The 14604-nt window shown below is 44.0% G+C and overlaps 1 protein-coding gene across 1 annotated transcript; it reads right to left on the bottom strand.

The window, feature by feature from the left end:
* Positions 1-12555: 12555 nt before the first annotated feature.
* On the bottom strand, positions 12556-14604 carry LOC122022539 (pectinesterase-like). The gene is made up of 2 exons (XM_042580566.1): positions 13479-14604; positions 12556-13390 (listed from the first exon to the last, which is right to left on the bottom strand). Exons 1-2 carry the CDS (start codon positions 14593-14595, stop codon positions 12690-12692), a joined length of 1818 nt encoding a protein of 605 aa, XP_042436500.1. The 5' UTR covers positions 14596-14604; the 3' UTR covers positions 12556-12689.

The following is a 14604-nucleotide window of genomic DNA, read 5'->3' on the forward strand; positions in this document are numbered from 1 at the left end:
CTTTCTTCTGATGACGCTCCCCCTTCATCGATGCTCATTTCGGACGAGCTTGCTTCGTGGTCGTCTTCTTGGTGACTTGCCATCAACGCAAGTCCAGAGAAAGCTTCGACCTCTGATTCGGATGACGTTTTGTCCCACGTCACCTTTAGGGTCTTGTGTTTGTTCGCTTGGACGGGCTTCTTGTCTTTGCCTTTGTCCTTCTTCTTCAATTTAGGGCAGTTGTCTTTTACATGCCTTCTTCATCGCAGTGGTAGCATTTTATTTTTCTTCTTCTACCCTGCACTTGATTAAATTGCTTAGATTTAAATAATTTTTTAAACTTACGTACTATCAGCGCTATTTCATCATCATCGAAGGAGGATTCTAACTCTTGCTTATCCATTTTTACTTTAAAAGCAACATTATGTTTTGTCTCCTTCTTTGAATCTGCACATCTTGTTTCATGAACTTCAAAAGTAGAGAATAATTCATCTAAAGTAACAGATTCTAAGTCCTTAGAGATATAATAGGCATCCACTAATGATGCACATTCTTTATTTCTAGGGAAGGCATTAAGTGTTGGGGCAATTTCCCTAGGTCAAGGTTGACCAGTTTGACTAAGCTTGAGTTGAGTCAAGCTTGAGTCAGGATTTGAGTTTTGATGTTTGACAATATAAGGAGATTGCTGAAGCAATCGCCCGGTTATGGAGATGGTCAAAGGGTTAACCAGGATGATGAGAATACAAGTCAAGTAGGTCAAGGTTGACATGAGACTTGACTGGGAAAGTCCTAACTGGATGTTAGGCGTATGGAAGTCCTAACTGGAGTTTAGGCAGTGGTGGAAGTCCTAATTGAAGGTTAGGCAAATTGGAAAGTCCAAGTGTGATCTTGGCAAAGGAGAAAGTCCTGGTGAGGAGTCAGACATTTGGGAAGTCCTGGTGAGGAGCCAGACAACTGAAAGTTCAAGTGTGATCTTGGCAAAGGAGGAAGTCCTGGTGAGAAGCCAGACAATTGGGAAATCCTGGTGAGGAGTCAGGCAACGGAAAGTCCAAGTGTGATCTTGGCAAAGGTTGTAAGTCCAAGCATGTGACCTTGGCAAGGTAAGTCCTAGTGTGACTTGGCAAGGAGAACCCGACAACTAGGATGAGGCCGAAGGAAGCTCCTGAAGGTAAGGCGTGAAGGATGGGAGATATCCAAGGGACGCAAGGCTGATGGAGGAGGCTAGAAGGCTAGTTCGAGGTTGGTCGGGTGCAGCCAAATGCTAGGCAAGGAGATCCAACAGGTCACGGTTGACCAGGAGTTGGGTTTGGGAATTTGGACTTGAGTTTGAGTCAAGTTCAGGCTGGTCAATCGATTGGGCGATTGATTGAACCAGAGTCCAATCGATTAGTGGATCGATTGGAGTGTGCTGCGATTGTGGGAAGGCTAATCGATCGGTCGATCGATTGGGATGTGAAATCGTGAGCACAGAAGATTTCCTAATCGATCGGGCAATCGATTGGGAGCTGTCAATCGATCGGTCGTTTGATTGGGCAGGGGAGTTCTCGCGCGATCGCGAGAACACAGAAAGTTTCTGAATCGATCCACCGATTGATTCAGATGTTCCCAATCGATCAGTCGATCGATTGGGATTCGACCGTTGGACAGGATGCAGGTGATGGACGGCTGCGATGGAGCAGTGCTGACGTGACAATCGATTGGGGATGGATTGGATCGATTGGGAGCACTGTTTAAAGCCTGGGCGAAGCGTTTTCTTCGCCAGATCTTTGCGATCTTTTCTAGCGGTCTTCTGCGATTTTCACCAGCGATCTTCTCCGAGTTTCTTTCCAGTTCTTAAGGGTTCTTGGAGTGCATCTCCAAGATTCAAGAGGCAACAACAACAAGCAACAAGTAAGCAAGAAGAAGGGTGTATTTCAATTGTATTCTTGTATTTTCTCCTTGTGTGAGTGTTATAGTATTGTGTGTGTTTGTACGAGGCTTCTCCTCTTCTGTCTGCGACCGAGAAGGAGTGTTTCATAGTGGAGGAGTTAGTCGGTGTGTGGATCCTTGGATTAGTCACCTCTTCTTGAAGTGGATACCAAGTAAACCCTAGGTGTTAGCGTTTTGGTTTGTTGTGTCTTTCTTTCCGCTGCATATAATCAAGACGCAACCGACGAGCGCGCGACGAGACATTATTCACCCCCCTCTAGCGGGCATATCGGTCCCAACAATAAGTGCATAACTTAGTGAATCTCAGTTGCTAACCTTTTCTCTGAGATTCGAAAGTCCGGTAATTAGCTCCTTGATCCTCGAGTGAAGATGTGCTATAGTTTCATCTTCTTCTAATTGGAGGTTGCTGATTTGGTTGCGAAGTAAGTCCCGTTTTGCAAGTTTTGCCTCTGAGATTCCTTTGTGTAATTCCAGGAATTTCTCCTAGAGCTCCTTCGTAGACTCGTAGGCTCCGATCTGATTGACTTCTTGTGGCGGTAGAACGCTTAGCAGATGGAACTCTGCTTTGCCGTTTGCTACGAAATCAGTCTGCTCCTTTTTGGTCCAGTGGTATTTGTCTTTACCTTCGGGTGCTGCAAAACCAACCTCCATTATCAAAAATAAATCAAAATCAGTCTTGAAAAATACCTTCATCTTCTTTTTCCAGTTGGCGAAGTCCCCCTCGAACTTTGGTGGGTTAATGCTTGATCCAACCATCTCGTGTGTTTCATTCGGCGGTTAGTCCTCCTGAAGTGTCCTTGTCTCTGATACCACTTGTAGGTTCGAATAGGTCGGCTAGAGAGGGTTTTGCCTGAAAAATAACTAAAGACCTTTCTCGAGTTTTGGAATTAGATTAGTAGCAATAGCATAAAAATAAACAATACAAAAACTGAAAGAAAGAGACTTAGAATTTTACTTGGTTACAACCGGGGTGGTTGTTATCAAGACAATGACAGTACTAGAAAAAATCTCCTTCGTGTAGGCGGAGAAGCCTCTTACAATCTTTAAACGCTCAAACTATTGCTAGGAAATGAATACTTGAGTTGTTAATATATTTCCTAGCTCCAGGGGCTTTTTTATAGCTCCTGGAAATTCTATCCATAGCTCAAGGGCGCCTCCCAAGGGTTTGGAGGAGCCTCCAGCTAGGCGGCAGTGGATAAAACTTTATCCGCTGTGAACAACTATTTTGGCCGGGTCGAGGGTGCCCTCCATGCTTATGGAGGGCGCCCTCCGCCTGAAGGTGGCGGATGCACTAGCTTGCTTCGGAGGTGCCTTCAACACTTTGTTAAGGGCACCTCCAGTAGTGTTCTCCATCTCCTTTCACTCTCTTGCTGCTCCGATCGCCTGGGTGATTGCGGCCAACCGAAATAGGACTCGCCCGAACCTAATTTCCAGCCTTCTCCTCGAGCAGGCTTCCGCTCCGGCTTCTTGTCCCTCGAACGTCGTATACGTTCTTCTCATCCACCGGTGTACTCTTCCGCAGCCCTCTCATCCCTCGGACGCACCGAGTCCGTCGGCTCTCTTCCTGTACCGTCATTCTCACTAGTTGCGTCTCCCGCTCGACTTCTTGTACTCCTAAGCTCCTGCACACTTAGACATAGAGATTAAACCAAAACAAGACCTAACCTAACTTGGTTGATCATATCAAAAATAACCTTGGGGTTCCGATAATGACTACTAGCCATTAGTACAGATAGTCAAGACATAAAAGAAGGCATGCTTAAACGAGTTAAGGGATTATCCTCTCGAGCTAGGTCAGTCAATTGATATCATAGAGTGACCTCCCGAGTTAGGTCTTTTCGAGCTCCACACTTTGTACTCCTAAGATTACTCAATTAGATGTGACCCATGATCTTCGTGATCCTTAGCCTTGTAATTAGTTGTTAGAGCATCCATAATGTATCGTCATTATAACACTCACCACCTCATCAAAAAGCATGAGGTCCACTGCCACATACTCGTTATAACAATATATCTCTTTCACTCACATCCCTTTTAACATTAACATTCATTATTTATGGGGTCAACCGTCCACTCACTCATCTTAAAATTATATCATGTTAAATAAATATATTTTGAATATATTTAAATTATTATTATTATTTTTAATAATAATCTTACTTGTGAAAAGATAATTTTACTATTTTTTAAATAATATTAAAAATTATAAATAATTTTACTATTTTTTAAATAATATTAAAAATTTTACAATTTAAAAAAAATAAAAAAAATGAGAGAGAGTTCAAAGGTGTTCAAACCTTTGAACACCTTCTTTCCTCTCTCTCATGAGTGGATATTATAATATCATTCACAATAAAGAATGAGTGTTAAATGAATATTATAATACTCATTTAATATCTTATTGGGATGCTCTTAATAATGACTAAACGGTCGACATTAATAAAGGTCATCATAATTAGTGTTATGATTGAATTAGTGTTTTCGAAAATTATGGGTGTGGTCTTTTCGAGATCCCGAAGCTCTTAGGACTGCTCGCATTCCTATTGGCTACAACTGGACTGGCCCATGATCGCCTACATAGATCCTAACCGATTGTTTTCGGTTATGTTAGTTATTTTCTTAGCTTTACTTCCCATAGCTTTACTTGCTTAGTTCATATGACCAACTCCTTTGCTAATTATATTGGCTTTGTTCACCTAGGCACGATACACCTTCCGTAATCATATAGTATAAAAACATTGATGTGTGTCTAAATCTGATCGGTCATGTGATACGATGAGTTCTATCTCACTGTGTATCCATTAGCAGGATGGCCAATTGATAAATTCCTATGGCCTACTCTAAGTCTTTAACAATGAAAGAAGCCTACCAATTCTTCAATGCAAGCCTTCAAAGATGGTGAGACATTATCATACAAGTACTCCAATAAATTGTTCTATAAACAGCCACAGCCTAATAATTGCCAACCATAGCGAACATTTAAACATCTGCCCAATCAATCTATCCAAGTCCATTTTAAGTCAACAACCAAACTTACGTACTAATGTCTAATTCATTTATAATCAAGTCGTCTCCTTGTTAAGTCTTCCTCGTGGTAGTCGCGCTCTTTATCCATTAGATGACTATCTCGTCCTATTTCCACTGCTAAAGGCAAATAATTAAGTGGAGGAAAGAGTGGCCACATGGGTGAGTAGTGTTCAATTGCTCCATAATTGAGTCAACTTATCTTGATTGAACATGAGAAAGATGATGGAACATGGAACATAGATAGATACATACGAATTGTGGGTCTTGCAATAAAGCATTGGATGTGCAATAAAGCATGGTTGAGCTCTAGCAACATGTATCATGCATATGGTGGTAGACTTTGACTAGGAAGAGGCTCTTGATTCCGAGTTGAGTTCGATATCATATTGTTCGAGTAGGGTCATCCATTGAGACTTAACTCGAGATCAAACTGAATTGTTGATTACAATACTAAACACTTATTTCTTGATTGAGCAAACGGTAGGATCGAGAGGGGATCATGTGATTTTAATTTTTTTTTATATATTTTAAAATTAAGTACGCAATGGAATAAATTAAAATAGAACATGAAAAAAAAAAAATAAGACACAGGCGGTTTCTTAGTTCGAAGTATTTAGCGACTCCTACTCTAAAACCCAAATTCCTTGGACTTATCGATGGACAATTCACTATAAATCTCTTTCGGAACTACCAGAAGAGGAAACCGAATACATGTATGAAAGATGGAAAGTGCAACAGTCTACACTTTCCTTTTGTAAGTATGAAATATGTACAAAAATATTAAAGTGTTACCAACATTTAGAGGTGTAGAGTCTGAACGGTCTCGTGTATCGGTGTTGGTCTGTCGGCAGTAGTTGGATGTCTCGAAGCAGTGGTGTTGTAGTAGTACGGCGTGTTTGGAGCAACAGAAGAGTTATAACAGCTCGAAAATCAGTTGTGTGCTTGTTGTTGGTCGAATAGCTCTTTTAAAGAGAATTGAAGACGTCTCCAATCTCAAAATTTATCTTGAAGATTTCGGACTTGATCAGCCCCACGAGCTTTGGTCCCTATCCACGCGAGAGCGCCTCCAAGCTCTTTTGAGATGCCTCCAATGTGCCTCTGAGATACCTTCAACGCACCTCCGAGGCGCTTCTAACGCTTCCAGGGCACCTCTGCGCCACGAAGCCTTATTCGTCAATTTTATCTCATTGAGGCCTTCAACAAGTCCAGGGCGTCTCCAATCACTACTCTGGGGTGCCTCTGAGCACATTTGAGGCGCCTCGGATACTGTTCATCCGAGACTATTTTTTGCCATTTAACCTTGCAAAAAATGCATTAGTCCAAAAATAAAATGGAACCTGCAAAACAAAGTTGGCACAACATAGAATAATATTATTAATTAGATCCAGTCTTTCCAAGACAAGGATCTAGTCATGATCTCAGTTTAGGTTTCCAAAATAGACCTAAACTCGATCAACGCCTACAATCCCATCAGAGCTCGTCCTCATCAGATCACTCTCTTCCAATGATTTATCTCACTTACCATTGGTCATCCTCGACTTGCCATTTAACCCACTAAGTATTCCTGCCAGTTGTTAGGTCTGTAGATCGAGCTGGACTTCGGCCAACTGTTAGGTCCTGCAGATCTAGCCGGACTTCCCGCCAGATATCGAGTCACTCCTTGACATATCTGGACTTCCCACCAGCTATTAGCTCTACAAACCTAGTGGGATTTCAACCTAGTGTCAGTTCCTCTAAATCCGTCAATTCCTATAAACTTGGTAAAATAATTAGAACACAAAATCTAATTTTAACAATTTATTATTCATCATAAGTATTTACAAACGACGGCAAAAAAGGGATGAACGGGGAATCAAAAGCTGACGGTGAACTGATCCTTAAAAAAATGCAGAAAAATCCACTGGTGGTTCGTGTGGCCGGTCGTAAGCCGATGGAATGACAACTTGGTAATTGGAGGGAAAATGGTAAGCGAATTTTATCTTTTCAATGTCGTCCCCATCGAACTTGGATTTTGTAGAAGTATACTAGAGCCTAGAGACGGGGACGGGGGGTTGTGGGGTTGCGAAGAACCAGCCATCGAAAACAAAGGGTTTGAGAAGGAGCAATGAACGGATTCAGATAAGGAAAAGAAATGAAGAAGCATATAGAAAACGATCGCCGGAGAAGAAGAAGAGATGAAGCGTCGCAGAGAAGGCTCGAAGATGAAAGCACAAGGGATGAAGATGACGACGATGCAAAGTGAGGCTTATAAACCTCGTGGTCGATCGCCCTGAACCATCCGATCTAAGGTTCGAAAAACTAGGAGAAGATCCGGCCGTAGAATTTGAAAAGACGTCTATCACCTCACCAACGGATATCCATTTGTCACGCCAAACGTGTGGCGGCAGAAAGTGGGATACATGGCGATCAGCTATTGGAAGACATTAATGAGGCTTAATTAAAAGGTATGGTTGCGTGCTCGGCCATAATGAGTAGAGATTTGTATGACCTTCAAGAAATTTAGATGATGTCAGCTACTATGAAAGTGCACTCATCCAAGGGAGCGCAGGGAAAGGAGAAATTTCACAAGTGTTGTCGCCCATGGTCTCGTTTGGCATAGAGAGTGGATTATCACATAGTCGAACACATGATTCACTATCTGCTTGGGGGGTATGATCCGAGCAGCCGCTACAAACCTAGCCATCGAAATAAAGCCAAACGACATAGACATTTGTTCCAATTAGGAACTTGGGAGTGTATATGGTCCGATCGGATGTGGAACCCACCGAAGACTCTACTGGTCCAGTTAGTCAGATTTGCAACCTCCTTTGACTAGACTTGAGGGGGAGACTTATGATGTGCCGATAAAGGGGGGCCCGCCTGGTGCGGGTCAACTGCTGAGGTGGAGGTCAAAGTCAAGGTGGTCAACGCCAATGTGTCAAAAGGCTCGCCTATAGTATCCAAGCAAAGGTGTACTACAACAGTTGGTCGGGGCAATCAGTGTCCGAGCGGGCCAACCGTCTAGCTCGAGATAATATGGTAAGACATCCAGACGCCCAGTGTGGAACAGCAGGACGCTGAGGAGATCGAAGAGCTTGTCCGATCGGGAGGGACAAGATAAGCTATTACACCCAGTCACCGCAAGGAAGGGCAGCTGAGGCCGGCAGAGTGAAGGAGTCCCGGCCAAGCGGCTATCTCGCTCGGCAAAGCAGCGGGACCATTGTTATATCTGTCGATATCATTTTGGGAGATAGTGTCGCTGACACGAGGTATGGTCAACAGACGGATCGTACGGTGAAAGCTTTTACTATCTTGTCAGGGATATGCATGCCCTATTAAGGTATGATGTTAGAGACACTTTCCTGATAGGTCCTTTCAGAGGATACATTGGAGGGCATGTCCACGCCTTGAGAAGCGTGTACATCGTCTACCAGAGCTCTATATAAAGAAGGTCCAAGTACCGGCGGAGGTACGCATTATTCACTGTTTGCGCTTGTGTTACTGTTGCTTCACTTTCCTCTATACTTTCGGTGACTGACTTGAGTGTCGGAGGCTCAACGCCGGGGACCCCTTTCCTGACTCGACACTGACGTTTCTTGTTTTACAGAATGAGATGCGATCTACATCCTGTCAATACAGCAATCTCATTTAATTTTCAGCTTTCCACCCTCCGTTTTCGGATAGGATCTGTCACCATAATTAGGGTTAAGATTGGATTAGTTATTGAAACGATAGAATAGTTTCGAAAATTATGGATGTGGTCTTTTCGAGATCCCGAAGCTCTTAGGACTGCTCGCGTTCGTATTGGCTACAACTGGACTGGTCCATGATCTCCTACATAGATCCTAACCGATTGTTTTCGGTTATGTTAGTTATTTTCTTAGCTTTTACTTCCCATAGCTTTACTTGCTTAGTTCATATGACCAACTCCTTTGCTAATTATATTGGCTTTGTTCACCTAGGCACGATACACCTTCCGTAATCATATAGTATAAAAACATTGATGTGTGTCTAAATCTGATCGGTCATGTGATACGATGAGTTCTATCTCACTGTGTATCCATTAGCAGGATGGCCAATTGATAAATTCCTATGGCCTACTCTAAGTCTTTAACAATGAAAGAAGCCTACCAATTCTTCAATGCAAGCCTTCAAAGATGGTGAGACATTATCATACAAGTACTCCAATAAATTGTTCTATAAACAGCCACAGCCTAATAATTGCCAACCATAGCGAACATTTAAACATCTGCCCAATCAATCTATCCAAGTCCATTTTAAGTCAACAACCAAACTTACGTACGAATGTCTATTTCATTTATAATCAAGTCGTCTCCTTGTTAAGTCTTCCTCATGGTAGTCGCGCTCTTTATCCATTAGATGATTATTTCGTCCTATTTCCACTGCTAAAGGCAAATAATTAAGTGGAGGAAAGAGTGGCCACATGGGTGAGTACTGCACAATTGCTCCATAATTGAGTCAACTTATTTTGATTGAACAAGAGAAAGATGATGGAAGATAGATAGATAAATAGATACATGAAAAAAAAGATAAGATATATGTGGTTACTCAGTTCGGAGTTTTTGACGACTCCTACTTTAAGACTCAAGTTCTTTGGACCTATCGATAAACAATTCACTATAAATCTCTTTCGGAACTGCCGGCAGAGGAAACCGAATATAGGTGTGAAAGATGGAAAGTGCAACAGTCTACACTTTCCTTTTGTAAGTATGAAATATGTACAAAAATATTAAAGTGTTACCAACATTTAGAGGTGTAGAGTCTGAACGGTCTCGTGTATCGGTGTTGGTCTGCCAACAGCAGTCGGATGTCTCGAAGTAGTAGTGCTATAGCAGTACGGCGTGTTTGGAACAGTAGAAGAGTCGTAACAGCTCGAAAATCAGTTGTGTGCTTGCTGTTGGTCAAATAGCTCTTTTAAAGAGAATTGAAGACGTTTCCAATCTCAAAAATTATCTTGAAGATTTCGGAATTGATTAGCCCCACGAGCTTTGGTCCCTATCCACGCGAGAGCGCCTCCAAGCTCTTTTGAGATGCCTCCAATGCGCCTCCTTTGAGGTACCTTCAACGCGCCTCTGAGGCACCTCCAATGCTTCCAGTTCACCTCTGTGCCACGAAGCCTTATTCGTCAATTTTATCTCATTGAGGCCTTCGACAAGTCCAGGGCATCTCCAAGTGCTACTCTGGGGTGCCTCTGAGCACATCTGAGGCGTCTTGAACATTGTTCATCCGAAGCTATTCTTTGCCATTTAATCTTGCAAAAATGCATTAGTCCAAAAATAAAGTGGAACATGCAAAACAAAGTTAGCACAATATAGAATAATATTATTAATTAGATCCTGTCTTTCCAAGACAAGGATCTAGTCATAACCTCAGTTTAGGTTTCCAAAATAGACCTAAACTCGACCAACGCTAACAGTCCCATCAGGGCTCGTCCTAATCAGATCACTCTCCTCCAATGATTTATCTCACCTACCATTTGTCATCCTCGACTTGCCTTTTGACCCACTAAGTATTTCTGCCAGGTCTGTAGATCAAGCTGAACTTCGGCCAACTGTTAGGTCATACAGATCCAGTCGGACTTTCCGCCAGATATCGAGTCACTCCTTGACATATCTGGACTTCCCACCAGCTATTAGATCTACAGACCTAGTGAGATTTCAGTCTAGTGTCAGTTCCTCTAAACTCATCAATTCCTGTATACTTGGTAAAAATATCATAACACACAAAACCTAATTTTAACAATTTATTATTCATCATAAGTTTAATCATTGGTATCAATTAAACCAACACAAACTACTAGGTAAACTCCGTTAAAATATTTATAATCTTTCACAATTCAAGTATATTCAAGTATTTAGGGTTGTTGATGCTTCTCGCGGTTGAGTCCATCTCGCCCTAGGCCTTGAAGCTTGTCAAATGCTCTAAATGCCCTATAAACTAACTTGAACTACTCATCTTCTTGCCCAAAAACACTTAACTTGAAACCCAACCCGCCTAACTTATCGCCTAAACCTCGTCAAACATCCGGTCCAAATATTATTGCAACCCTAGAATTCCACAAAAACAGAAAGCATTTTCATCTCTCCACAAATGCCCTTTCATTACACTATACGACCATCATTTTGCCTCCCACAAATACATGTCTTTTCATCTCTTATTTCTTCTTTCATCCACATTAATAATAATAATAAGATTAATAATAAAATATATGTGTTTTTATTTCTTCTTTATGTTTATCTATTTTGTTTCTTATTCACCATTCATATAGAAATAATTTTTTATCCAATTAAATGTGTCAAAAATTCTAAACTAAATAGAGGTTTGGTAAACTACTAACACTCGCCTTTTTTTTTTTTAGTTTTCATGTTTATATAACTATTATCGTCAAAATTGCTACATGAATATATAATGGTTAAGTTTTACAAACAAGACTATTTTACAAACATGAATATATATATATATATATATATATATATATACCTATTTGGGTCTATATAAAAAATTCGACCAAGACTAATATATAAGTCTAAATTAGACAAAATAAAAAAATGAACACGGTTGTGTTCTTTTTGTTTTATAGTCATTTTATGTTCTAATTTTTGGCGGGCCATGTAAAAATTTTAAACAAGCCAAGATTGATAGTTTTGTTTCATTTGACAATTTTGTTGTTACTCATGCACATTCTATTGTTAGTCAAAACGGTTGGAATCTATGATGATATTTTAATGCGTAGTTAAATATGTTTAAGTTAGGTTTTTATTGTATTTCAATATGTAAGTCTAAGTGTATATGGACTTAGGAGAATATATATATAACCGATGGTTAAGGAGCATCGGAAATGACAAAGCTTTGGCAAAAGAAGCAAGCGAGTGAGAAGAATGACATGAGAGAGAAGCCGGCGTGCTCGGTTCATTTGAAGTACAAGGAGAAGTGGAAGAGTATTTTGGTGGAGCGAGAAAGACGCACGAGGAATGAGCCAGAAGTAAGACCGATCAAGGCGACTAGAACTGGGTCTGGGTGATCTAGTGTCCGAGTGATCGTAGTATCATCCATGTAACTGGAAAAGGTGCTCAGCTAATGATCAAGTACAAAGGTTGATCATATTCCAAACGACTAGAAGTAGTCCAGGCGACCGAAAGTCTACTGCTGAGTCATCTAGACTCATTGTTGGAAAGTATTAGAACGACCATGTCAGCAGCTTCTAGGAGACCGGAAAGCCTTTAGGTGACCAAAAGGAGTTGTGCTATCCAAAGTCGTTAACGTACCGTTGCCAAAGTGGATAAAATCTAAAGCCACATTAGCAAAGATCTAATATGAATGTTAAGTCGTTGATAATTTACCTCTCCCCTCTAGCGATCTGACCTACTTTCACAACACCAACAAAAACAACTATGAATGTTTTGCGTTTTCAAAAATAATGCATGTTTAATTATCACGATACTTAGAAAGTAGTTCACCAACAAATTCTCCCCACCTCGCCTTGTAAATTCCTCATAATACACTCAACTAATTGCTATTTATTTTGAGACTTGTATAAGTTTAGGTAGGTCCAAAATAGCTTTCACATGAATAACAAAGAACACAACACAAATACATTAAAAAAAAGAGAGAACTATAATGTAGATCAAAGAAGAAAAGCTCGAAATCTATCGAATCGATATTTGCAAATTCGAATTATTCCATAGAACAATCAGCTCTGAAACAAGGAAGAAGATAGGAAGAAGAAGATTAACCGGTGCGTGAATTCCGTTAGATCACAAGGCGTCTAGCCCGGCAGAGAAAGCCACGCCGGTCATCGGTAGCCACGAAAAGCCGTAGATGAACTTGGCCACCGTGAACTTGCTCGCCTCGGACGGCAGAGTGATGACTCTGAAGCCGGGCCAGTTGACGCGCATGGCGACGCCGGCGCCGGGGCCGGAGTTCATGTACTCGCCGTAGTAGAGGGTGCCGAGGGCGAAGGCGCCGTCCCACTCCAGCCACCCGGCGGGGTGGATGTGGTCCCCCATGGAGGATTGCATGTACACCACCCTGGCGTACTGCCTCCACGGCCGGCCCAGGTAGGTGGGGTAGTCGGCCTTGGCCGCCTCCAGCTCCGGCTCCGCCGTCAGCCGGCAGAAGTGGATGGAGATGCCGGTGTTCTGGTTGGGGTCCTTCCGGCCCTGCGCCGTGATGGTGTTCTTCTGCTGCGGCAGCGGCTTGCGCGCCGACAGAGTGCAGCGCTGCAGCACCGCCGCCGCGTTGCCGAAGATGAAGTCCACGGTTCCGTAGACGCCGCACTCCCGGTAGAATTGCCGCTGCGAGTGCACGTACAGCGTGTCCTGGTATCCCCTGATGTCGCACCTGTACACCGCCGCGCGGTCCGCCCCCACCCGCAGCGCCACCGCCTGGTGCTTTTCCGGCCCCGCCGTGTTCTCCACCGTTATGTCCCTCATAATGAACCCCGTCCCCGTCGCCGCTGCCACGAATTAATTAATGCGATCATCGAATTGAAGCTCTTGAATATTTAATTTGACGGAACAGGGCAAGGATTGTGTTGTGCGTACCTAGCGTGGCGGTGTGGAAGGTAGTGAATTTGTCGGCGACGCTGCGGGATCCGGCGATGATGGTCTGGGTTTTGCCGTCGCCGATGAGCATGAGGTTTGTCTTCTTCCTCGCAATCTTGATATTCTCAGTGTACCGGCCCGCCCTGATGTAGATGATGATTCGCCGGCCGCTGTTCTCCGGCGCGGCCTTGACGGCCTCAGTGATTGTCCTGTAGGTGCCGTTCCCATCCTTGGACACCACCATGTCGGCCTGGATGTTCGCCGCCGGTATCTGAAGAAGCCGCCGGTCCTTCTTCCCAATCCAATCCGGGAATTCTTTGTCGCCGCCGCCGTCGCCGACGGGGGCGGCGAGGAGCCTTCTCTTCTTTTTGTTCTGGATGGGAATGCCGGTGAAGTCCTTGTTCCGGCTGACGCCGGAGAACATGGCGAGACTATTGCTGAGGAGCTCAGAGAGGTCCTTCAACTGGTCCTCCATGAACCCCCTCACGTAGGGATCCTCCACCTGCTGCAGCCCTTCCTGGCACGTGTCGTGGTTCGTCGCCGCGCCGCTCAGCCACGTCAGCACGTCCTCGTCGGAGGCGCCCCTGACCCGAGCTTCCGTGGACTGCAAGGCCGACGACGACGGGGGCAGCACGACGAGTAGCGAGTCGGAGAGCTGTTCCAGCGAGTCGCCCAGCAGCTCCATGCAGTCGCGGAAGGCGGCGCGGGCGAGCTTCCCCATTCCGGTGCCGGTGATCGCGGAGGCGCCGTACATCGCGTCGCCGACGCGGCCGCGCGTCATGTTGATGGAGATGTGCACCAAATCGCGCACGCCGGCCTCGAAGGAGCCCGGGTAGTCGAGCAGCGAGCTCAGGCACAGCGCCGGGAACCGAGTCAGCCCGCACGCCTGCGACATCGCCTGCGTCGGCGCTCGACTCGGCAACGACCCCGACCGGTTCCCGCCGCGCATAACGAGGACAGTCACCGACACGCCTCCAGCGAAGAGGAGGAAGGCGGCGGCCAGCAAACCCGCCCAGAAGAATCGGCGCCGCCGCTGCTTTGACTTTGACTCGTCGCGACTCGGCTGGGGATTGCCGGAAACAGAGTGAGTCGACGAACCGAGTCGACCGTAGTCCATGTCTCAACG

This window comes from Zingiber officinale, chromosome 9B (assembly GCF_018446385.1).
Source record: "Zingiber officinale cultivar Zhangliang chromosome 9B, Zo_v1.1, whole genome shotgun sequence".
Taxonomy (NCBI): Eukaryota; Viridiplantae; Streptophyta; class Magnoliopsida; order Zingiberales; family Zingiberaceae; genus Zingiber; species Zingiber officinale.